Source organism: Helicoverpa zea, chromosome 16 (assembly GCF_022581195.2).
Source record: "Helicoverpa zea isolate HzStark_Cry1AcR chromosome 16, ilHelZeax1.1, whole genome shotgun sequence".
Taxonomy (NCBI): Eukaryota; Metazoa; Arthropoda; class Insecta; order Lepidoptera; family Noctuidae; genus Helicoverpa; species Helicoverpa zea.
The window spans coordinates 2,903,068-2,929,384 of record NC_061467.1 but is presented as its reverse complement, the minus strand read 5'-3'; the positions used below and the strand labels follow the sequence as shown (position 1 = coordinate 2,929,384).

The 26,317-nt window shown below is 34.7% G+C and overlaps 3 protein-coding genes across 10 annotated transcripts; 2 read left to right on the top strand and 1 right to left on the bottom strand.

The window, feature by feature from the left end:
- Positions 1 to 228: 228 nt before the first annotated feature.
- LOC124637853 (rho GTPase-activating protein gacII-like) lies at positions 229 to 5,100 on the top strand. 3 transcript variants are annotated; one of them, XM_047174565.1, is made up of 2 exons: positions 229 to 685; positions 3,920 to 5,100. In XM_047174565.1, the coding sequence occupies exon 2, from the start codon at positions 4,073 to 4,075 to the stop codon at positions 4,817 to 4,819; it is 747 nt and encodes a 248-aa protein (XP_047030521.1). In that variant the 5' UTR covers positions 229 to 685; positions 3,920 to 4,072; the 3' UTR covers positions 4,820 to 5,100. The 3 variants fall into 3 exon arrangements, with proteins under 3 accessions (XP_047030521.1, XP_047030522.1, XP_047030520.1); XM_047174566.1 differs by lacking the exon at positions 229 to 685 and adding an exon at positions 2,544 to 2,992; XM_047174564.1 differs by lacking the exon at positions 229 to 685 and adding an exon at positions 2,544 to 3,548.
- Positions 5,101 to 5,242: 142 nt separating this feature from the next.
- Positions 5,243 to 7,040, top strand: LOC124637648 (the record flags this gene model as incomplete). The annotated part of the gene is made up of 2 exons (XM_047174259.1): positions 5,243 to 6,020; positions 6,782 to 7,040. Coding segments are annotated over 2 exons (873 nt in total), but the record flags the coding sequence as incomplete, so codon positions are not given.
- A 3,947-nt stretch (positions 7,041 to 10,987) lies between these two features.
- On the bottom strand, positions 10,988 to 26,181 carry LOC124637377 (phosphoserine phosphatase). 6 transcript variants are annotated; one of them, XM_047173791.1, is made up of 7 exons: positions 26,101 to 26,116; positions 25,819 to 25,887; positions 20,389 to 20,589; positions 19,335 to 19,469; positions 17,780 to 17,925; positions 12,435 to 12,596; positions 10,988 to 12,124 (listed from the first exon to the last, which is right to left on the bottom strand). In XM_047173791.1, exons 3-7 carry the CDS (start codon positions 20,526 to 20,528, stop codon positions 12,021 to 12,023), a joined length of 687 nt encoding a protein of 228 aa, XP_047029747.1. In that variant the 5' UTR covers positions 20,529 to 20,589; positions 25,819 to 25,887; positions 26,101 to 26,116; the 3' UTR covers positions 10,988 to 12,020. The 6 variants fall into 6 exon arrangements, with proteins under 6 accessions (XP_047029747.1, XP_047029743.1, XP_047029746.1 ...); XM_047173787.1 differs by lacking the exon at positions 25,819 to 25,887 and having other exon boundaries at positions 26,101 to 26,181; XM_047173790.1 differs by lacking the exon at positions 26,101 to 26,116 and having other exon boundaries at positions 25,819 to 26,072.
- Positions 26,182 to 26,317: the final 136 nt, after the last annotated feature.

Genomic DNA, 26,317 nt, shown 5'->3' with positions numbered 1-26,317 from the left:
TAGTATAACGTTTCGTGTCTAGAACATTAATATAGTACAAACACAAGATAATATTCCATACTACGTTAGTTTACAGTGCAAATAATCTGCGGCTATAAACGCCTGTCAGCCACGACCGGTCATGTAGACAATAGATAAGAGCCGATATGACACACAGATAGACGGACAAAGGAAACTCGTATCAGTTCTGAGGAAAATCAGTTGGTAATGTTATTTGTGGCACTCGAGGTACCCTCTGAGTGCCGGCTTAGTGGTCACGTTGAGTCGAGTGTAACAGAAATAGTCGGAAATTATACACTAAAGGGTTTACGCTGATATATTTGCATTATTTATCATCATTAATAAAGGCAAGCGTTTGAATCCTCGAATAGAGCTAACAAACATCAGAAGGATGGACAAAAACGAAACGCCTGCTCATTTGAGGGTGTTTACCGATCCAAGGATGTTCATTTTGTAAACAGAGAATCCCATCAAAAAGTTTCAGCTATATAATTTTCCAAGCTACGCCAGTGACCAAGTGTTTTGTGAAAAAAAACTTTATACATATCAAAACGCCTTTAACTTTTAGATTCTTAAAAATTGACATAAGAATCACATCCTGAACCCGTGAATTAATCCGTATCCTGAACAAATTGTCGGAACTGATAAACCATCAAGTCTTCAGGTTTTATCTTTGGAAGAAAATGTGAGTAACGGAGAACCAAACATTTTGGTTCAAAATATCGACAAGGCAGCCCTTCCTCAAGTACAAAATCCAAGCCAGAATCGAGACGGAGTTATAGGCACATAGTGTATATTTGGAGTTGTCATCCACGTCGTGCTGGCAATTGGCAGGCACCTGGCTCTGACGTCACGAGCTAATTCCGGCGAGACGAGGTCGTGACCCGACGCCCTGCGCGCACGCACACACGTACAAGCACTGCTACCCGAAAATACTATGTGTAGCGTGGCGTTTTGTGTCGTTTGAATTATTGCGTGGGGTGGGTTATGGATAATGTTATGGGCGTGTATTAAATAAGTATTTTTGTAGATTAAATCTTTCAGGTGAACTTTCCTCAAAATCTTAAAAACGAAGATGGGTCAAATATCTCATATTTATAATATTTTCTTGTATCTTCAGTTATAGTAATGATAATTCCACTAAAATGTAATTGTTTATATGCTCCATAGTATAGTGCTTCATATTCACATTTCCTCATACTCATTGTCATTAAATCAGCTAACACCCCGCCCCGCCTACTGCTGAAATTCTCCAATAAACATTATAGCATTTCAAAATTATTTAACAAAAATGCGTACCTATTTAATTTGACTAATATTCCTTTGTACCCCGCAAAGGTATCAAAGCATTAGTCATATTACAGTGCAGTTGGCAGTGATGCGCCCGCGTCGCTTGCTGTTACGTTCAAAACAGGTGCAGTTATCTCGTAACGTTTTCAGCGCATTCAGAGTAGGAAGGAGTTTGTGTCTGTTTGTAACTGTTGCAGATAGATATTGATTAAACAATTTTGGTGCGCTTTATCTAGAAAATAACATATACTAGACTATTCAGTATACCAATAGTTTGTTGTTAGTTATAGTTCGGCCATTCAGAGAATGCGTTCCTGACACGTCGCGATTGAACTGACGACGTAACTTTGCAATGGCGTTGCAGTTACGATAAAAATATTTTTGCTGGTTGTTTACCGTTTTAACAATTGAGGAGCATTAAAACAACATTATTATATCAATAATCAATGAATGTTATAATTTTGTGCCAAACTGAGTGTCAAATAACTTGGTAAACAATATTTTTCTAAATCTATACTGCGCTATTACAAGGTTATGTCAGCGGTTTATATTTTGTAGTGCTGTGCTAAAAATAACAGGCAAGTATCGTAATCTGTTCTTATACAGTTATAATATAAAATAATACGTTTTGATTTTCTTTTTAAGAATTGGAAAATAATGGACTATAAGACTTAATTATAACTTTTATGAAATATAAAAATAAAACTATGACCAAACCGCATTTTTATACTTAGATTAAAAATGGTAACCCCAAATGGCGTTATGGGCCGCCATTTTGTGACGCTAAAACAGTCGTCCGTTGTCGTTTCGTGCGCATAGACCACGTTTTTCATGTGTTTTCGATCTGTTTTTATTTGATTACCCGGCTTTTGTTAGACCGAGATATCAGGATTGATTCTGTTATTGATAATAATATAATTATACATGTAGGCGAAGATGATGATGAAGACACCACCTCCTCAAGCAAATCGGAGTCTGATTAATATTCTGTTCGCACATTCAATTCAATGTACTTGTAACAAAGAATAAATAAAACAATTTTATTATATGAATATTACCTTTTTTTGGTTTCCACTTAAATAACTAAAATATAAAACAAATGATTCCGCCAATTTAAAACGAAAATAATCTTAAAATAATGCGGCGGTTCATTTTGAAGGAACGGTAACGAACTCAGTGTTATGTTGTGCCCATCACTAGTCGTGACTAACTGATAGGTGTCAGGAACGCATTCTCTGAACGGCCGAAGTATAAAAGCTGTATAAACCAATCTTTATGGCCATGATTTTACCTTAAAAGCAATTGAAAAATTTTAACACTATTCAAATAGTTATGAAGTAAATAAAGGATTGAAAGTAGCAAGTAATAAAATGTTTTGTTGTCTAATTACATAACGACAACATTCTGAATGTTTCAAAATTTTCGCAAATACCCAAACTTTATTGGCTACTCCATATAAACCAACTGATATTTTGTACAAATTCTCCTTTCAAGAACTTCTTCCAACACCCAAAACCACTTCATACCTAACATCAATAGTAAATAACATTTTTCAGTAATTGTTCGTAACATCTCATAACATAACCGAACGCTGGCACCGTTCCACGTTAGTTTGGCGATATGCGGCTCTTCCACGAATAGACTCTATGGATGTGACCTGTCCACCTTCGCTCCCATTGGGCTGGCGTCACCTAAACTATAGGTAGGTAGAAAAACATATGTATCAACTAGATTCAGCAAAACAAATTGAAGAGGCAGCTCAATTATGATAATTTGAGTTGTATGCTCGTGGTCGCCATTTCTGAGGGAATCGCCATTTTTGGCGAGAGGTGTATGGTTCTTTAGACGTTTGTCTTATTTCAACCAACCAATGTTTATTACTTAACTGTAAAACTGAAACTGAATTCAAATAAAAAAGCAGCAGCTTTTAACCGCCTCTGTTGGATGATGGTGACCGCACTACTTAAGGCTATATAATAGTAAGCCTAACTGACTTACATAAATAATTACATACGGTAATGTTCTAGTACACCTATAATCTTAAACACAATACCGTATGTCATAATCAACTACTGAAATAAAACTAATAATCGAAAGTTAACGTAACCACGAACAATGTGGGCTCATAAAGAGGGAAAAACAATAGTTCACCTGAGCGCATTTGTGTAACCGCCTAAGATCGTAATTAGTCCCAGTACTGTGCTAAATACCGGTGAAAAACCACTCGAATTATGAAAATCCTCGTGGACATCAAATTGGTATGTTAACTTTTTTTCATTTGTTATTTTTGTGTATGGAATCTCTGATGTAGTGTAGAACTATAGATAGTATTAATAACTATATAGTGTAAAATAGTGACTAGCCTGAATATAGGTGTCAAAGAAGCTGTAAAGTTGAATAGAGGCAAAGTTGTACTTGCAGTTAATTTTATAAAATAAGATTCTTATTAATTCAAGATAAATAAACCTGAATAAATGCTGAAATCTATTGTATTCTATATAATCCGTAATTTTGCAACAATTATGTAAGTCCGGTAATATTCTAGACTTCAACTGTAAACTCTACTGGAGTACATCCTCTAAGACTTAAATTAATACATACTGAACTCTTAACCATCAATCCTTTTCAGATACTTCTATACCAGCTAGTCTACCAGCTCCATCATGTTTACTCAAGTTACGAAGACTCTGAGATTGACGAGTCATTGAACGAGTCGGTATCGGAGTCAAAGCCTTCACACCGACACCGTCACGTGCACCGACACAAGAAGAGTCGCAGCCATATGCATGATCACGACCATGACCATGACCATGACCATGACCATGACCACGACCACGAACATCTCAGGACAGGAATGAGCAACGAATACAACGATGATTGCGACTGTGCCTGCAATAAGTGTGACGCACCTTCCGATTGCTGCACAAGCACTTGCAAAAGCTGTTCATCTTCAACAAACAACCTCAACCCATATCAAGGCTCCGGTATGGCCGGACAGAGCCAATCAAGCGTAGTGTTCGTGCCCTATCCGTACCCTATGATGTTGCCTGCAGTCGTGAAGAACCATCCGGTCACACCCGCCACGACGAGCACGCCCGACACCACGCTCGAGGATACCACCACCACGACTATGACTACAACTACCACCACCACCACCACCACCACCACGACAACAGAAGAGCCCTCCAAATTCTACATCAAGTCACAAAGCGATAAACTTGAACTTGAAAATACAAATAAACAGCAGAGTAACAACGACATGCTGGAATCGGTTCTCAAAAGCGTCGTCGATGATTACTCGAACATTATAGTTAAGACGCCAGATAAGCTGCAGAACGGCAACAATAAGTACATGCTGACGTCTCTGAGGAGAACCAAGCCCACGTGGATGCCCAAGTTCGGCATAGTGCCCATCTCTGACAACGTGGCCGAGAAGCTGATGTCACAGCTGCGGGGGCGCGCGCCCCTGCGCCAGCCGACCAAGAAGAGAGCCTCCATGTACGCTTTGAACGCACTAAAGAAGTATTAGCTTGTAGACATTTTTATATTCTTTTACTTTTGTACCTGATATATTTTGTCAAGAATATTGAAAGTTAATCATTGTTATGTAAGAAAGTTTTTATACGTGTAAACCAATTTACATAAAATACAGTTATTGAAAAAATGGACGTAGTTTTACTATTTATTGAATTACCTCTATATGACTCAAGCGTTTTACAACCTGTTTACGTAACCAAAATAAAACTATAACTTAATTCAATATTGTGTCGAGAAGGTATGGGTAGCTAATAAATACAAATCAATGTTCGTACCGCGCGTCTTCAATATTGTGAAAATAGTTTTTAAAGCAAACTAACTCATAAAAATACAATGAATTTGGTAAGTGTCAGTAATATTGTTTTTGATGTGTACATGTTGCAAATGAAAACTATGCTAACTTTAGCTACATTGACATATTTTTCAGATACAGAATATACTGCCCATATATCTGCTGCTGGAAATAAACATAGCCATGAGGAACTCGCACTTCCCGCACTACTACCACAGCCGCGGCATGCAGCACGAGATGCGGCACGACGACTACCAGCACTACGACAGCTACAGCAGCGACGGCCGCGTCATGCGCACGCACCGCAAGAAGTACCACTACCGCAAACCCACCTCCGACGAATCCGAATCCATCACCTGGGAGAACCTAAAGAGGGACAGAGAGCGGGACTGCCGCTGCAGCTGCTCACAGTGCAAAGCTATACTCAAAGCGTGCTGTAGCGACTTCTGTTCCACGCAATGTGGCACATTCAACAATCTAATAGTCGTACCGTACCCTGTGCCTTTCGTGGTCCTCAACCAATCAGAGACTTCCGCACCAAGAGCCAGAACCCCAGACACGACCGCATCCACGGTCACGTCGACGGCCACAACCACGGCCACAACCACGATACAGACGACCACGGCTAAATCAACAACGTCCACTAATATCCCGATGTCGAGAAGAACGGTGGCAGAAACATCTTCAACTCTCTCATACTTCGAACTATCTAAATTAAAACGCTTCCGCATCATACATGACAAGAAGAATAGAAGGAATATGGATTACGATTTGCACACGCCGAAGTTCGATAAGTTACCAAAGTACGGCATCGTGCCGATACCTGAGAAGCTAGCCATGAGCCTGATGTCGCAGATGAGAGCTAGTAATAAAGGCCAATTGCAACACAGGATGGACCTAGGTAGGAATATTTTAGAATATGGGGGCTTGCCGTTTTCATAGTTGGAATATAGCAGAACGAATTTATTATTTATTGAAATACAAGTAAAAAAACCTATAATTTGAGGCAAATATCAATCGGTTCCATGCAGACCACTAATTGGGAGTTGAAAAAAAACTGAAAAGTTAAGTAGATAATTTACTACTTAATTTAAATACTCTGACCAGCAATTAAATTGATCAATATCATTAACTTTCGAAACGCTTTGTGTGAATCCATGATAAAGATAAACATTGATCCAAATCTTAAAAGTAAAAACCTACTCGTATGTTCTGAAATGAAACTACCGACTGAAAATCCATTCGAAACACTTTCACTCTCTGTATTATTATCTAAATAATATTAATATTTAGTAATTAATCCAGCAAGACGAGTACGGTTATATGTAGACCGTACGTTTAAACCCAAAGTAACCTTCAGTTAAGTTTAACTAACACGAATATAAAAATAATGACTGAAATGTTGATGTACTTTACTGTAGCTACTTACTGCTTATTCAAACGATACACACTTTAACCTTAGTACCAACGCACTTCAAAACACTTTCCAAAAGAATTCACTAGTCCTGAAAACACGGTCACACTAGCAACATTTCAATATTTTCTTACACAAACACTGAAAACTGAAAAACTACACAACAAACTTCATAATCCTCCGTAATTATCACTGTAGTGCGGCGTGGGTAATATATTTAATTAATAATCCATTTTACTATTGTTTAGACAATAGGGCGCGACACGTTCAGCGTGACTTGACCTTTCAGAAGTCAGCGAGACTGCGCCGGAGTCGCGCGGGGTCACCAACGATTTATTTTTAGAGTTTAAAGTTCAAAATACGACTGTTTGAAGACGCGATGACCGTTCGCGCGAGCTTCCGTACATGATCGCGTTACTTATTGGAAATAGATTAAATGTGCATCTTCTCGCTGTATTCCTTATAAGACTTTTCACAAAATAAAGATTGATTGAAGATTATCGACAGGTTTGGACGTTTTAATAAATAATGTTAATTATTTTTTTCCTACTTCCTACAACTGACAAACATTTCTTTATCCAGCGTTTTTTGAAAGAAAAATACGCTACATTTATAGAATCTGTAAAAAATAATAATACGCAAAATTAAGTTTTAATCATTAGATAACTAAGTAGGAAGTTGTAACATTAATCAAGATCTCACAACTCACTAAACCTGCGGTTCCCAATTAAGAAATGTCTCTTAATTTTTCAACGCCTAAAAATATTTAGGTACGTCTCAGCAAAGGGAATTAGCCATTATTGAATTGCGCACGCGCAAAGCCGCTAACGGCGACAGGTCAACGGTGGGCTATTTTCGCGACAACCATCCGGGGCGCCATCGTATTTAAAAGCAATATTGCTTGATCAAAATCAAACGAATTGGGTCACTTTCATAAAACTCGCGAAATGAAGTGACACTTTTCAAAATGATGATGGTGATTCATGGACAATATGGCGCAGGAATTCGTATTCCTACGAGTTCAGTGTTTTTCCTTTAAACATTTTATAGAAGAAATGAGAAAGAATATATAGATATAATAATAAATAATCTACTTGTTTGCTTTCTCTATTGAGCAGGTTTAATCATCTAAGAAACCCTAGTACAGAATCTTTTCAAATCCTCTTAACGGTCCTTGGAATTGTAACAACGACTGCTACTGAGTAGCATTTGGGGACGCAGACGCTTTACGTACCCTCCCAGACACGGAGTGTAACACTACTAATTTTCCAGTTTAAAAGAAAGCGATTTCGGCCTGACCAAGGAATTGAACCTGCGCTCAGCAGTCGCGCTTGCAATCACTGCGTCCAACGGGGCAATATGAAAACACAATAATAGCGGCGTTTTCTAGGTCTTACCTTAAAAGGTGACAAGTCTGGATTTCTAAAGACAAGTTCATTATTTAATCCAGATAAGTCAGATGGAAATATATAAGTATTTGGATATTTTAAGGATAGTCAGAAGCCAAAAACTGACAAACAATCTTACCAAAGGACATCGAGTAGACCGAGTCCAGGTTAAAAAGTTTGAAAATCAGACAAGTAGTCGTCCATATACAATACTGATGCACAGATTCATCTTGTTAGGAAGAAGTTGGAAAAAGACTAGACAGTTAAAGAAACGCCTGTCAGCGGTTTAATAGCACTATGTTTGAAAAGCTACTGCTAGCTTGTTATCAGTAGGTATCGAAACCGGGACGCCTAATAGTCCCCAGGCCGGCGAACAAATTTTTTTTTGATACATATACATTTAAGACTTTGTGAGTGCCATCCTTATGATGAGTCCGACAAACGTTTCGAATGCGCAAATTTTGGTGCCGCTGCGTTTTTTAATGCTTGACTCCTGAAATTGTCGTCACTATGGCTCTTCGTACATACACTTTCATCTTTTGAGATTCGTTTAATAAAGTTAACTAGAAAATGGTGGTCAACTTGTCCGATAAAGATCGTGCTGCGTTTGGAGTGTCCACCATCCTGAAAATGTCGATATGACGTCACTATGACTCTTCGTACATACCTGTTTCATTTTTTGAGATTCGTATAACAAAGTTAACTAGAAAATGGTGGTCAACTTGTCCGATAAAGATCGTGCTGCGTTTGGAGTGTCCACCATCCTGAAAATGTCGGTATGACGTCACTACGACTCTTCGTACATACCTGTTTCATTTTTTGAGATTTGTTTAATAAAGTTAACTAGAAAATTGTGGTAAGCTTGTCCGACAAAGATCATGCTGCATATGGAGTGTCCACCGTCCGGAAAATATAGATATATTTTAAGATTTGGTATAAAGTACTGACAATTGGTGTGAAGTATGTTAATAGTAAATGTTGCATTTAGAAAGTCGTTTCGAATGATATATGTATCATTACTACAGGAGGGATTTATTAACTCGAAAACACCTATCGATAAAATAATCTTATATAAGCTCTAGCTTCTGAAATACTAACAATTCGCCGAAGTTTTTTTAATATGAAATGTTGCATTTAAAAACGTCTTTTGAATGATGTATAACTGATTACTAGAGATGTGATTTATTTAATTGAAAACATCTATCAATAATTATAATTTTAAATAAGCTCTAGCTTCTAAACTACTAACAATTTGTCGGAAGTATGTTAACACGAAATGTTTCATTTGGAAAGGTTTTTCAAATAATATATAATTTGTTACTAAAGAAGTAATGAATTAGCTTGACAGAATCTACCGATAATATAATCTTAGAAAAGCTCTAGCTTTTAAAGTACTATCAATTTGTCGGAGTTATGCTAATACAACCTTGCGCTTAAAAAGATCTTTTGATTGAAATATGGCTCATAACTTCAAGTGAGATGTTATTCCTTAACACAATGTAAAGTATCAATAATATGCCTTAGGTCAGTTATGTCTTCCAAAATACTAAGAAAAGGTAAGTGGTATGTTAAGACGGAATATAGCGCTTAAAAAGATCTTTCGATTGACATATGGTTCATACCTAGAGGTGGGACATTATTCCCTAACATAGTAAAACCTATCGATAATATGCCTTATTTGGGCTATATCTTCTAAAATACTAAGAATTGATAAGTGGTATGTTGAGACAAAATGTTGCGCTTAAAAAGACCTTTTGATTGATATATAGTCCATTAATAGATGTGGGATATTATTCCTTAACATAATATAAACTATCAACAATACGTCTTAGTCAGGCTACTTTTTCTAAAATAGTAATTAAAATTGGTAAGTAGTATGCCAATTTAATATACTTAAATAATGCACGTGAATATTTAAGTCAGAAATTGACAAAAAGAATAAACTTCTTCCAATTGTAATATTTTCTTGTCGAACTGACTATTTGACTCACTACATTTGTCGGACAAGTCGATATTTGCAATAAGAATAGTATTATCTATTATTGTTGTATTTGTCCGACATGTATGTATGGGGAGACACAGTGACGTCATATCGACATGTTTCGGATGGTGGACACTCCAAACGCAGCATGATCTTTATCGGACAAGTTGACCACAATTTTCTAGTTAACTTTATTAAACAAACCTCAAAAAATGAAACGTGTATGTACGAAGAGTCGTAGTGACGTCATACCGACATTTTCAGGATGGTGGACACTCCAAACGCAGCACGATCTTTATCGGACAAGTTGACCACCATTCTCTAGTTAACTTTATTAAACGAATCTCAAAAAATGAAACGTGTATGTACGAAGAGCCATAGTGACGTCATATCGACAATTTCAGGAGTCAAGCATTAAAAAACGCAGCGGCACCAAAATTTGCGCATTCGAAAAGTTTGTCGGACTCATCGTAAGGAAGGTACTCACAAAGTCTTAAATGTATATGTATCAAAAAAAAATTTGTTCGCCGGCCTGGGGACTATAACAAAAGTGTAATAACAAAATGTTGAAGTTTTGCCACTCTCGTTTCCCTGTCAGTCTACCAATCAGAAAACACTACTCAGATATGAATTTTAGGCTCCACAGTATAAATACCTAATAGTAAACAATCATTTACTTAGTAAATAGCCATGAGACTACTAAAGTATGAGGATATCTATCAAAAGGCAAAAAAGGCTATCAAAAGGAAAGGCAGCGGGAAATAAAATATTCATAAGTGTTTGTAAAGGACCAAATTAATGATTTGACTTATGACTTAAAATTACTATTTAACCAAAAAGTTACGTAATACACAGAAATTTAATTAATTATTAGACATAATTAGAATCCATCTACAGTCCAACTACACAGCTTTAAGAACAATTACAGAAATGTAAAGAAATAGGTGAAATGGTCACAAATACATATTGTTTAACAGACTTTTCGTACACGTTTCTATACATTTGATTATCTTCAGTTATATTTACTTTTAAGCGTTTGTTTTCAGTGACCAAGGGAAAAATATTTGCAGAAATAAAAGAAAATATAAACTTACAAGTAATAATTTTATTACCTATTCATAAGAAGTACACAGCCGTTTTGAATATAAATTATTCATATTAATAATAACATAATCACTTAAAAATATGGCAACTAATTAAATAAATAACTACCAACAATATTTATAACGATTAATATTACCATTCACATGATTGATACGTTAAAATAATATTATATTAAAATTCGCAAGAGTTACCGTTGAGTCTCATGTAAAGACGAATTCTTCACGCTACTAGCGTAGCCAGTAACAAAAGTATTATCAAGTCAACTAAGCAAACAATTATAATAAAATATTTCTACATAGTCACAATCATAAATAATAATACTTTTTTGAACCTCAACGGTACCATTCTAGCTCATTAACTAATCGACTATACTAAACTCTCCACTCCATTGACTTAACTTGGCACTTCAGCCGTTGACGTCACTAAATTACGCTACTACAAGACGAACGACGAAACATAAAGGACAAGTCAGATCAAATGAGTAGGACAATACATTACTTATAAAAAAAAAATAATAATAATTTTTCACGTCAAAATCACCAACTGTTACAACGGAACTAGGTCCCGATTATACTCAAAAGTATTCATTCATTTTGTACTCAAAGTACCATCACAACATACGATTAATAATAATATAATAAAATTAAATGCACAATCGAAATACACCTTAGAATCTTAATATGTGCGACAATTAATAAGGCACAAATTGACAATCATTATATCACAATTAAAATTAAATATTCATTATGGCAACCTCCGCGAATATGAACGTTGCCGAATAGCGAAATGCCGTTTATATTTCGAACGCGAATTAAACTACCAATAGGAAACAGTTATTTGAATTCCCTTAGGAGCTCATTCGACTAGTTGACACATTTAATTTAATACATTTTAAATTATTTCTGCTATTGCTTATTTTATAATTTACATAAGAATGGCAATCTGGACTCTATGTCAACGTACTAGAGTACGTATTTCAGCACATATGCAATTTGTCCTAGAAGTCCCGAGGATTCACTTGGTCTGCAAGGTGAGGGTGGTGATAAGTTCTTGGAAGTCGGTGACGTACCACAGAGCACGCTTTTTGACCTCATCACGAACTACATTGCCTCCGAATCCTGTAAATTAAAAATTATATAAATAAGCATGCTAAAACTTCATCTCTTTCTATATCTACTTTCTGGGTTCAGCTGCTCAACTGTGTGTACAAGAAATATATCCACCAATAGCATAGAAAGACTGGCGTACTTTTATACAACTCTAAGTCACAAATGAATTAACAGCCGAACATTGAAACGTCACTCACTTATAAGTGCTCAAACATTATTCTATTAATGTCACACTTACTTCTTTTTAAGTAAAACTTGAGTTATTATTTCGGGGTAAGATTACTAGAATTTTTTTTTGTAGGTAGGTAGTCTTGCTTACCAATAAAGCCATCAGCAGGAGGGCTAGCCTCAGCATCCGTGGCGCCATCTCCAATGATGATCAGTCTCTGGTAGCCATGCTGTTCCTTCAGTCTTCTGACCACCAGACCCTTGCCACCAGACCTGGACGTAGGCTCGTTTTCATCAAAACCTGCGTATTCACCTGGAACAATGAAAACCGTTCGTTAGAAAAGGTCGGTAAATACAAAGTGAGGATAGTAAAAAAAACTTGATTCCAACTACATACGTAGACAACATAGGTAATCTACACTAATATTGTAAAGCTTCGGGTTATTTGTTTTAACAATCCTTTTTACCGTAGCCATGAATTTATTTTAAGAACAGAAGAGATTGACATCATACAATATGCACAAGAAAGTTTTCTATTCATTCTTAATAGAACATCAAATAATTATACAACAATTTATTAATTGTCATTTTAAACAAATTACTTTGATTTATCAGTTTGACTAAGCAATAAACTATTGACAAAATAATTTGTAACCTTATGACTATAGAAATAAAGGCTACTTTAACAGCACACAGTGACTAAACTATTTGTTATCTGTATTGTCATTGCCAATAGATAGATGTCTCTAACCTCAGGAGTATGAAATAATATTGTGCAAGTATTTCAAGGTAAATATCATAGATATATACCTGGTTATAGGACAACAATATAATAAATATTGATAGATAAATATGATTAATACTATCGGTCATCATTGCATGTACTTGAGTTGCAAAAACAATTATAAGACATTTTATTTCTTTAACTGTTTCTGATTCCAGATTGCAGCAGGACACAATTTATATTTAAAATGTGGTTGTTATTCGCTTACGATTCAAAACAAAAATAACCGACCCCACCCCATTCCATAATACACAATGTACGCAATAAAAGCATATGCCTATCCGTCCTAACAAAAACACGCGATTTATTTTCGTATCGATCCACAGAGATACGCAAAGTGGACTATCTTCAATACAAAAACATAATGTCATCAGTGCCCCAGATACAAACAAACATGGAACGCAACATTGCGCGAGAGATCGTCAGGAAAGCACGCAGTCTGCGCGTGCGCATACTACCGACAAATGGCAAGAAACATCAGAAAACACATTTCTAAGACACAAACAATTTTATTAGTACGTAAATTACTTATTTATCTTTTATTTCTTACTTCACTCGCGCAAAATATTGTTTGAAATAGAACTTCTTTGTCGATAAGAAACAATTGACGTATGACTCACATTATGTACATTTTTTACATATTGCGTCTTCGGAATATTTGATAATATTATGGCTTCATATTTTGGCTATCAAGGGATGATAAACATAATTAGCAATGGAAACTTACATGATATAACAATTTACGAGTTGTTTTCATTGATCCGAAAAATAATTACTTGTTTTATTTCTTTAGTAACCAGATTTTTAATCATCAACCTAGGTAGGTATCAACAGTAACATTTTGGTATGAAATACAATTTAACAAGTGAATTTCTTCAAGAGGGGTTCTTCAAAATTCTTATATGATGCTGATATGCTTCTGCATTGCAAGAATCCTGCCGAGAGGGAGTGTCGAAATTTTAATATTATTTGGAAAACAATAAATACTCATTATTTAAATAGGATTGGCGATGACACTCTTGACTCCTGGCGTCCAACCGAGGCTGATGAGTGATTACGTCAGAAAATAATATTGTTTACGATATGCTAATAATAATACTGTCACGAGAACGCCGCGAGGGGTCTAAAGACGTCATGATAATCGAAACTACTGCAATAACAATGATATATTATGTACTTACTGCTATCTTGTATGTAACTATGCAAACAATACTGATAAGTCCTTAAAAATAATTGAAGTTCTTTCTCCTAATTAGGTACTGTTGAATAAAAGAAACCAATACAGTTCAGAGTTCTCTTGAAACCTCATGTCCTCTAGACACACCCATTTCTAGGAGCGGGATATAACGGACCTCATGGTCAGTCTATTCTAGGCTAAGTCTATACTTCATATGCAAGCAAAACAAAGCATTCTATAAGCTTAATGAAAGAAAATCGGCATAAGATAGTTTCATTTGCATCGGTATTAGAAACACATTACGATTTCTTACAGATCAAAATGGGTCAATAATCACACACTTACATAACCTACCACAAATTATGTAAAGACTAATATTTCATGATAACTTTAACTATTTATTATTATCTTTGTGCCGACACACGCTAGTTAGTTTTAGTTAGCGTAGCAACTATAATAAAAAGATAAAATTTAGTACCCCCCATCTATCGGAAGGTTAATATCAGATTAGGTTTTGTTTATGCCTTATTTATTATTAATAGGAAAATTTCCATAACTTATCAAGTAATTCCATCACACGATTATGATAAGCATACTGCTATCCAATCATAGGTATGCCTATCTTGTTTGCCAATTTTACTATTTCAGTATCATTGTTTCACGTCATAGATACTGCTTAAAAAGAAATCGAAATGACCAGGAAAATATCCTACTTATACCCTACTTATATTATAAATGTGAAAGTTTGTGAGAATGTATGGATGTATGTTTGTTATTCAATCACGCAAAAACGGCTGGACCGATTTGATTGAAATTTGGTATGTAGATAGGTGATACCCTGGATTAACACATAGGCTACTTTTTATCAACACACCAGGCGGGCGAAGCCGCTGGCGGAAGCTAGTTGTGAAATAAATCTTAACTTCCACACAGACAAAATATATAAAATTATGTCTTTCTGCGTTATGTATGTAAAGAGTACGGATATTTCCACAATTTTATTAACTGTAGATCCAGAATGTTATTAACTGTAAAACAGTCTTCCTTAGTAAGATACGGTATCTTCCTAAAGTGGTCTTACACCGACCGTGGTCCGAGAAATCAATGCCTTAAAAGGTAACCAACTCTACCGGATTTGCGTGACGAGATTGCAATATAAGTGCATCAGAAACTCAAAGAGCATCTTTGTGCCAATGCAGCTGCGTTAAAAGTCACTAGTTTGTTTTTCGTGATGTAAAGTTATGAAACAGTTAAATAAATGTTCGTATAGTTAATTAACGTCAAAGTTACTGCCAAGAAGCCTACAAATTCAAAAACAAAAGCTAGAAGTAGTCAGTTGTTTAAAAAACTTTATTCGAAGTATGAATGCGAATCAGAGACTGTTGTCGCCATATGACTACGCATAATAAATCGAAATAGGCAATCTTCCGTTGCAAATCGTTGTCATTACACATATGGTCAATTGAGTGATTGAGCCAATTCACCACTGGACATAACGCTAGGTCAATTTGAGGCATGCGGAGTGTAAATTATTACAATAGCAAGACGTGGTTCTCGAAAAATCAAGAAATATTTTCTTAATTCCTTAGCAACAGTTGTAATCATATTGATATTAAAATAACCTCTATGCGATAAGTGATTACAGCAAATCGTTCATACTGAATATCATTGCTAAGCCAACGACTATTAATTTCGTATCTGCGGTAATTAAAATCTTATCAGACCCCCTATAGAGTGGATCAAATGATGACGCATTTCAGAAAACAACAGGCCTTGTACCTACATAAAAAGTTACCTTCACTTTGAAATACACAAGGCATTCAACTAAGGTATGCATTGACAACAAACAAGCAACATTTTCTGAATTAAGTGAAGACTTTTACACCTCAAGGATAAGATGCCCTAAATGACGTCATCGCCAATCCTTAAAGCCTTCAAGTTGCGAAGTAAAAGCAAGACCATGTTTACGTTCTCAAAACAATTGTTGAAAACAAGTGGTTTGTCGATATCGCTGCAGTGACCCAGTTCCCTTCAGGGGCACGCCTACTGACCACGTGGTGAAGGAAAACAGATGCAATTCTGCATACAGCATGTTTGCTATGATTTATAAATATTGACAGGGCTGCCAATCGTCTTTTTGGGACCCTATTTTTATTTGGGGTAAGCACAGCATTTTTTCTCCTTCCATACTCTTCTATCTGCCATCAGTTCACAATTAACATTATTTCTAGCTATATCGACCTTTAAACAATGCATCCATTGTTTTCATTAAACAAGTTAAAACCGTTTAACCATTACACTTTAAGCCTGCTGTAGATCAATACTATGGACTCATAAAATAAGCATGAGTTAGCAACTGATCTATGATACATTACGAGCAAACCCAATCACAGCACAGCTGCGTGGAACTCTTTATCATTATTCTAGTTTGTTCTGGATAAGAGTCAGGGGTCATATACTTGGTTAACGAATACAGCTAATAATATATTATTTTTTTAATTAATTGTAGAGAGGAGTTTAAAGAATAAGACGGCCGAAAATAGAGCAAACATAGAAAATTTTATTTTAAATGAATTTAGGCACAATGAAAATTTAACTTACAACGTATCTATACTTCTATACTAATATTGTAAAGCTGAGGAGTTTGTTTGTTTGTTTGAACGCGCTAATCTCAGGAACTACTGGCCCATTTATCGAGGAAGGCTTACTTTTTATCCGGGTTCGTGCAGAGGTTCCCACGGGATGCGGGTGAAACCCCTGGCAGAAGCTAGTAATTTCATAAAACCCAAATAGCAACAATCTATTATTAACAATATCTTCATCCACTTAATTCGTGAGCTATCTCCGTTCGATTTAAATACAATTACATCAGAGTTCAATTCCCAACGAATAGACAAGAGAGTGCGACCTTTACTCATTACTCGTGATACTAACGATATTGTCTATGAACCGAACAAGCTCATACTCATATCTAGTTCCGCTACACGTGTTGATAATGTAAATTAATAAATATAATAGCTACTTACTGAAGAATTTAATTCGATAGCAACCTATAACCTGAAATTGCCGGAAAAATCCTTTTGATATTCTTTATCTACTCTTATTATTTACACTTAGTTTGGGGAAATAAGCAGACACATATTTGTTCTAGATATGTCTAGGTACATCCGACAATTTACTGAAATGATTTCATGTTTTGAGAACTAATGATAACAGAGAGAGTTCTTGACTTCTTTAAGATGACGAAACTTGCGAATGATATTCTTATCGAACTGACGTCAAATGTAGTTTTGGATAGTAAATTAAATAATTTTGATAACTGCTTCACAAAGTAAAACATCTTGTCTAAGTATCATAGGATAGGATCAAACATTTTTTTTATAATATGGTTGATAACTTGCAGTAACCACCTCACAGGTCGCTACGGGTCCTCTGTCACCCCATTGTTAACTCCCATGGCCGTGATTTTGCCAAATAGGCCAGTAACATTATTAAACCTATAGTCTAAAGAACTCTTAATAATAATGAAACTCACCATTAAAGTAGAATTTAAGCCTATTAGCGAAGATGTTGGTGGGTGGGATACCCAGCATCGCTGCCACCGGCTCGATGAGGCTCCGGAACCCGCCGGAGACCAGGTACACTTTCACTCCTCGCTCATGGAGCTCTTTTACTAGGTCTCTGAAATGTTAAGGGACAATTAGATCGGTGAAGATAAATATTGATTTATGATGTTTGGAACAAAGTAACCCTTGGAATTAGTAAAGTTATTTTGAACATTTTGTCCGCAGTTGTGGACTTGGCTGGGGCACTACCGTGCCACAATTGAGCAATTTTTACTGAATACTGGCATCTTCTTTACTCGATAAATTAACACATCAACAACTAAGTTATTAACGTAAAATGATGCAGTTTCAAGTGGTTTCAACTCAAACAAAGGGAACAGATGTTTTCCTAAACACATGCCAATCATAGGCATGCAAGTACATACTTCATCGTATGACCTCTGATTATCTGATTACCCGATATATCGCTATCAACAATGGCTCGCTTCTTTGTTGGCTGATAAACTAACTTCCAGAAATAGTTTAGTTTTCGAAGGCGTATCACTATTGGCTAATTTGTTTAGACACACTTATGGGATTTTTCAATATAGTTTTATTCCAGTCTACAGCAGTTTTGTTTATGCCTGCCATACATTTTATTTATTGCTTGCATATTGTATAAACAAAAAGTACGTAGGTCAACAACGCATGCAAATTATCACAAAACGTCTGAAGTATTGAGGTCAGGAAATTATTGATAACTCAAAGTTTCGAAGCGGACGGAACCGGTACATTATAATTATTCACGGATTATGAATATTGTATATCAGGGGTTAACAGTTTTGGTGTCATATTTTTACTCTTTTGCGGAAATAAATCTTTATTTATAGGACAAACAAGTTATATTTACAACTAAGGACACCTGACGACATAGGCCAATAACAAAATAATTATGCTACACTTAAAAACAAAAACAAAGTCTTAATAGATTATTTTACGTCACAATATTTCTAAAGGCTAAAAATAAACTGGAAGCCATCTTGGATCAAGAGAAATAAATAACAATAAATGATGAAATATTGAAATGAAAGTAGCTGCTTGTTTAACTTAGTCTTTTAAAAGAAAATATTCTTCATTACTGTGTGCCTATAATCAATTGCTATCAGTTGCTAAGCAATTGTTAAAGAATTTGCTAATAGTTGCTACGACACTTAAAGGGCGGTATATCTATCATAATTAACGTATTATCAACTACAATCTCACTTGTACATACTTCGAGATAGTAACTGAATGTGAAGGCACTTATGCCATTGAAGCGTGCCCGAATAAAGAGACGAGGATACAACCAATAAAAGAAGACTTTTAGAGATGGGTATACAAAACAACATTACGATTCTACGGATCAGGGGTAGCCAACGAATGGAACATGAAATTCGGTTTAGTCGAACACGACAAAAGGTGTAGGAAAATCTAGATCTTTCATCCATCAAGTGGGGATAAGTTACCACTGATGCAAATGTGATAAAATAGCTAAATAATACTCACGAAACTCCAGGTGTGAGGTGAATGGGGAAGGTGTTTAAGAAATCTTTGATCTGAGAAGCACTCGGTCTGATGATGTCCAGCCTTTTCTTCAGGGCTTCTTGGAAGGTCATGTTGCCTCCCATAGCTTCGGCAGTCCTGATAATAAAAACAATTGATAAGTTGAGTATTCATTTATGTAAATAAAAATAAGAAATTCCTGAAAGTTCCTAAAGGTATTTACGTTGTTTGTACACAAATAAGGTGATAAGGTAATTTACACAAAATTCTGTCAAAAACCGGGGAAATTAAGTCAACAAGAAAATAAGCACGAAAAACAACAGCCAAGTTTAATGAACAGAATAATATTATTGACGTATTGATTTAATGTAATTTCGAGCATCTTAAGTGAGTAATGCTTGTATTCAAATTCAAACTTCTCCAAAAAGGAAATATGCTTGTTTTGTAGATATTAATTATTACGTGATTTAAGGTCACAAATAAGACAAACTATTATCAGATTATAGCAAAGATAGTTGTACGATAAAAGACTTGACAACACAAATATGACTAACTGTCATTTATCAGTTGTTTACAATCGCAAGCATCAGCTGATTAGAAAAGTCCGCGTAGTTGTAGTAACCACGACTCAAAAACATACTTCGCAAATATTTTCGAACTTAATATCTTCTTCATAGGACATGATGCGTAGTTTGTTTGTAGTATTTTAAACAAATACTTCAAATAATCATGATTTACCGTGGACCGTAAACAATTTAACAGATATAAGCAAGGTTGGCTCTGATTAAAGCCGCTTAATGGCGATCAAATTTACTTTCAAGGTACTGATATGCAACAAGTGCTTAAGCCTTTACAAGACGATTGCAATCTAAAACTGCATTAAATCAATGATGAGGAAAACTAATCAACCTTCGAGTCTTTTATTGCGTTTTACATTTGAAATATCCTATACAAAGTGTACAACAATTACAGGGATGAGGACTTGGCTTATTTTTACAACATACATTTATTCATGTGAACAAAAAAAATGGAAAATAATGAAGAAATGAATACTTACAGCCTCTTAACTTCATCTCCCTTTCCGCAGAACTTGGCCAGCTCGTCAATGCCCTCATCCTTGATGACTGTGGAGTCGACGTCGAAGCAGACGCAGTCCGCGGTACGGAACAACTCCTTGATGGACTGCTGCGGCGACATGACGCTGATCGACACCAGCGACAGAGTCTTCAGGGTCGCGTACTGAAGGTTGCTCTTCAAACTGTCGATAGAAACTTCGATAAGTAAGTAATTGGAAATTTTACAACTTGATAAATAGGTTTATTCAACTTCCGAACCTACTTGGCTGTAAACAGCTTGTTTTGACCGATTAATGCAAATTATATTGGTTAAATTTATTCATGTGAGCAAAAAATCTACTCTAACTGGAATTTATTTCGATAGGTATTACTGTCGCTACGCGGTAATATCCTACTGAGCAACAACAGCCAATTGTGTAGGGAGGCGTAGGGCCAACAAAGTTTGGTCAATCAATATACACTATATCAATCACCATTGAATGAGATACGCCATCATTAGAACAACTCTAATAATTGATAGATTTAATATTCGGCAATTTATGTAGAGCAAAATTTATAGAAACAAATTGCTTTCACCGTCACAAGCAAACTGAAAAGTAACCGTGTATTTAAGTAATTACCAAAAACTATTTTGAGCTGTGTCTAATTTTTGCTTAATATGACACGATACTGTCACGGTTAGATGATAGAATGAGATGTTACGATGTACTTTATCAAAAAGGTGAAGTTCAATATCAAACTTGCGCACGCCGCCTAAAATAGAGGAGCGTGCAAAATATTTGAACTGACTAGGTTCTAAGTAAATATTTGATTAGTTTTGTGTTAAAACCATTAGGACGATGTTTACACGTCAAACAATAGGGAATCAGTTGGGGAATTCCTAATTTCTTAATTGACGTAATAAACTGAGTATGCTTTTTAATTAATGTGTCGTAGCGAAGCCCAAAAGACATAATGACTGTAATTATAATCATGCTAGTTAAAAAGATGGTAGCTTTTGATGAAATGCATAACCTGGTAATTATTTTAAATTTCTTACCGCTCAATTGTTGTCAATTTTTTGTTTTGCAAAGTACACTTTTTTCAATTTTAAATTGTTGTTTTTGCTAATTAAAATGAACTGCATAGAATGATATAATATTATGAACTTCTAATTTTACGTACACTTGCTTTTATAGTACGCTGAAAACCACAAAAATGGGGCAGCACCGGATATCATGCAAATAGGCGGTACAGTCAAGCGCAAAATTGTGGTCGGTTGACCTAGTATCGTCTATTTTTTAATTATTATTTTAATGCACTTTTTGACGCAATAAATAAACTAGGACTGATATTTATTTCAAGTTTTCGCGATTTTCCTGTTTTATAAAAGTACCGTTTTTTTTCACTCACAAAGTATAACCATGTACAAAGGCTTTTCTATTTATTCCTTTGAGTATAAAAAATACAATATCTCATGTTTCTTCTTATACCAAGTACAATGAATCATTTGTCTCGTTATGTAAATATAATAAATAATGTATAGTTACTTTATGAACTTAGCGATTGTTGACTTGTACGTCGTTAGTATCTCCCGACAATGAGATATGAGGCTCTAGAAAATATATTTCATGTCACAAATCAATAGAAATAAGAAACAGTAGTATTGAATTTGAACCATGAATTATGTTGAGCAATTTAACATATGAAAGTTTTGAACAAAAAATAAATAATGAATTAATGATTACATTTAAAAAATATTTTAAACTCATGCGCATGCATAAATCCCGTTTTTTTTATAAAATCTACCTGTAGAGGGCCATCTTCGTTGATTCTTCTTTTATAGTAACAAAATTTAATGAACTGTTGCACAATATCGATTTGTATCGATCGCTATTTACTTATCTTCCGTTAAGGTTAATAGAGTAATAAGACCCACTTGTCGGGATACACCGAGAACACGCCTCCGTCGAGTGTGATATCACTAAATACGGCATATTGACGCGTTTATCGACTTATATCCACAAGCCTGCCCGAGATAAACAACAACGCGAGCTACAGCACTACCATCTGAGAGCTACGTACTATGAACGACGTCAGAACACTGTCTTCCTTCAAAGACATACGGCCAGACGACCACTAAGCTTCGAAAGTGAACAGCGAAACTATACCTATCTCGCTCACCCGCAATAGAAGCGTATGGAATATTTTGTGGAACCACTTGTTTTGCAAATTGCGTCGGGTGCAAAAGCGATAAACTATAAGAGATAAAAAATATATTCGTAATTAACTGAAAAAATACAAAGCAAAAGGGGAAATGCAAATACCAGAACGATGACATAAATAAGTTATTATTTTGAAAATACTGTTATGTTATTTAAATTGACAAATAAAAAGAATATCCTACATCTTCTTATTCAATTGCAACTAAATAGCACGTAATTACAACTGCGAAATAAATGACTATCGTCATTAGCCATAACACTACCACATAAAAACAAATGATAAAATTATTTCGTTAAATGATTATTAATATCTCAATTATCTTATAAATTCTTACAGCAATACGCACAGTTTTTGTAAAACTTTAATTAAAGTGGCTTGCATTTAAACAATATTTTTACAGTTTTATTTCTAAGTGTACCCCATATTTCACAATATTTGACCAACGCAGAAGTCATTAAAATTTTAATTATCTAGAACAAACCCATGTCATACGAAAACATACAAACATAAATGTGGTACTTCTAGCTTTGGATTTATAAAGTGGTACTTTGTTGTGACGCGGCGTGGTACTTTTAGTGACGCATCGTGGGTGTGTCTAGTGTTATCGAATACAACTGGTACTCTCGTTACGGAGACTTATTGACATTATGATATAATACCAGACATCATAATTATGGTTACTGACCATGCCACCTTTTGATTTTCATGCCATCAAATTTCTATTTCTATCTTTATTTCTACATAGTTTATGTACTTTACTTTAAAGTAACTTTATATTAAACATATGTGACAAACGGCACTTTTCATCTTTATATGAGGCCATTTAGGATAGTTTTTGAAATAACTTCACCCAAATAATATTGCACATATTAGTTATTCTGTTAATTGTTACCAACATTTTCCTTTCAATAGCGAAACAAATAGTATTCTGGCCTTACTAATTTGGAAAACATATACCAAGAACCCAACCAATTTGGAAAAAAACGGGGATTTTAATGGGATTTTTTTAAAAATATTTTTTAATGATAACTTTAAAAGCAATCAAGGAAATTATCATTCTATTTCCAGGATTTAATAACTTTATTTTTCACCTGATTATTTATTTCAATGTTATTATTGTCACTTTAATTGCTCATACACGAGGTTATCATATTATTATTATCTTGGTCTCGCACGCCTTCAGCGCGTGACAACATACAGTTTATTCATTGATAATTAATATATTGAACTATAGATAATGTGGATGTGTAATTTTAAATCTTATTACATGTGCACCTCATAGGAGATAGTAATACCTACAAATGTTTCAACACTAGGTATAGACGTAGTAGGTAATATAATAAACAAACTTTTAGTTTAGCTGTTTACTGTTGAATAAAGGAACTGAAGAAAACACCATCATGATGCTCTTGCCTTTAGCTTAATTTTATCTGGGGTCAGTGCAACATACCTCCTTCGTTCACGCATCTGCCTAAGAAAACAATTTATCTGACTGTATATCTATCATCAAACTAGTAACATTAATTCCAGCTATATTGTCTTACAAACTTCAATGAAAATAAAATTGCTTTGAAAAAAAAACATTGTGAATTTTTGACATTTTTACTTTTGGTGCTAACTGTACTGTTCCAGATGAATGTTCAAAAACTAACACCAAATTGACAATAGCACAGAAACAAGTGGTTGTACTGACAATAACAGCGATATTATTTTTATAGGAGCTTCAATGCAAGACAGACAAACATTTTATAATAAAAAATCAACAGCATTTTTTTTATGATAATAATTTAAAATATTTAATGACAATTGTTTTTATCAATTTTGCAGCTGACTTTATAAACCAAAAGATAAATCTGTTATTTGATATCTACTCAAAAAATGCATGACAATAAAAAAACCTGATATTGCAGATTAGGTGTTACACTTAATGCACTGAAAAAAATAATTCTCATCATGACAGTGCTCAAGAAAATAAAATCATGTCAATTAATAGTGATTATTTTTCCGACCCAAATATCGACCAATAGAATTGCACCATTCGACGTCACGTGGTACAACCTACATGGTATTATACTGAAAATTTTTTGAATATTTTCTCTGGTCGTTGCTACGTCAAACTGACAGGTTGTGGCCGACATTTGGGACGGAAAAATAATCTCCCGAATACCACACGAGCTTCATAATTATCTGGCATTTCCCTCAAGGTTCCCTGCAAACAAATAAAGTCGTCAAGTTTTTCAGGAAAAATCACTCGCGCTTCGCGCTCGTTATTTTTTAACCTGAAAAACTTGACTCCTTCATTTGTTTGCAACGAACCTATCGGAAAATACCCGATAATTTTGAAGCTCTTGTGGTATTATAAGTGATAATTTCGAAAAAACTGAAATTATCCAGTTAAAATTGGTTTTTAAGTCAGCCGCAATATAAACTGTGATATCATCAATGTGCGAGGCAAATATTCTAACTGGAAGTTGATAGGCTGAAGTGGAACTCATTTAGCATATATAAAAACTAATAAAAAACTTATTATAATATTTAACTGGGGGAAAAAAGAAAAATCAAATCGAAGTTTAAGATAGACTTGTGGCTTTGAAGTCATGAATGTGATATGGATAACTACTGTTTTGTTTATAATTAATGAGAGCCATATTTGTTTCCTTATAGACATGAATAAATTAGCTTTCAAAATAAATGTGCATAAAAAACACCAAGGTAACTTTATTTATTGCATTATCTTTTTCAGTTGTTATTGTAAACAAATTATTTGTTATGATAAAAAGATACCAATGTCATTTTAGCTTTAATCAACATGAATGGTGATATTTTTTATAGATAAAATCCTAAAACATTTATTTTATTCCGCATTTTATAAAACTTGTGGAATGTCTGTATCAGAAGAATTTATGTAGATTTAATCCACTCACTATTAAGATTATCTACCAATACAAATGATATATTTATCGCAAGTCATTGGTACACTTTCTTTATTATTTTAATTGATTATTCTAGGAGTGTTCACTAACTCACCTTAAGAGTAATTAACCTGCCTCACTAAGCTTAATAAAGTGTCGACAATAAAGCACCTGATATTTATATAAACTGGTGCGCGACAAACACCGACCTATTATTGTCTCGAGCCTTTAATAACATGTTAGAATGACCTTCCTAATGAAGGTTAAAATATTATAATTGCAAGTCATACTTACATCACAGGTAGTGCAGATACTTCCAGAAGTTATTATCTTGCTAGAGCAACTTTCTTTGCCTTGAAATCCCTGGTTAGGTTGTTTATTTACACTTAATTAGGAACTGATAAAAAAACCTGGATCAAGGTTATCGAAAAAAGGATTAGAGGCGAATTCATATATTACTTATAAAATAAAGTCGCGATTTGATTTTAACATAAGTTTTATATATTTGGGAGGTGGTACAATAGATATTACCATATTTTTAAGTTAAAAACCTAAAGAAAAATTTAAATTACGTACCAAACCAAAATAGGATTGTTTTGACGTTTTGCACTTTGACACGGTCTATCTGACATGATTGACACTTTCCACGTGATACCCAGGTAAAACGTGTTCGATTTATGCCATCTAATAATTTTAACCATATATATCGATGACTATAACAGATTTGTTTAATTTAAGTAAGTAAATATTAGATAATGATATGACAGTATTAAGCATATAAGTATATTTGAAT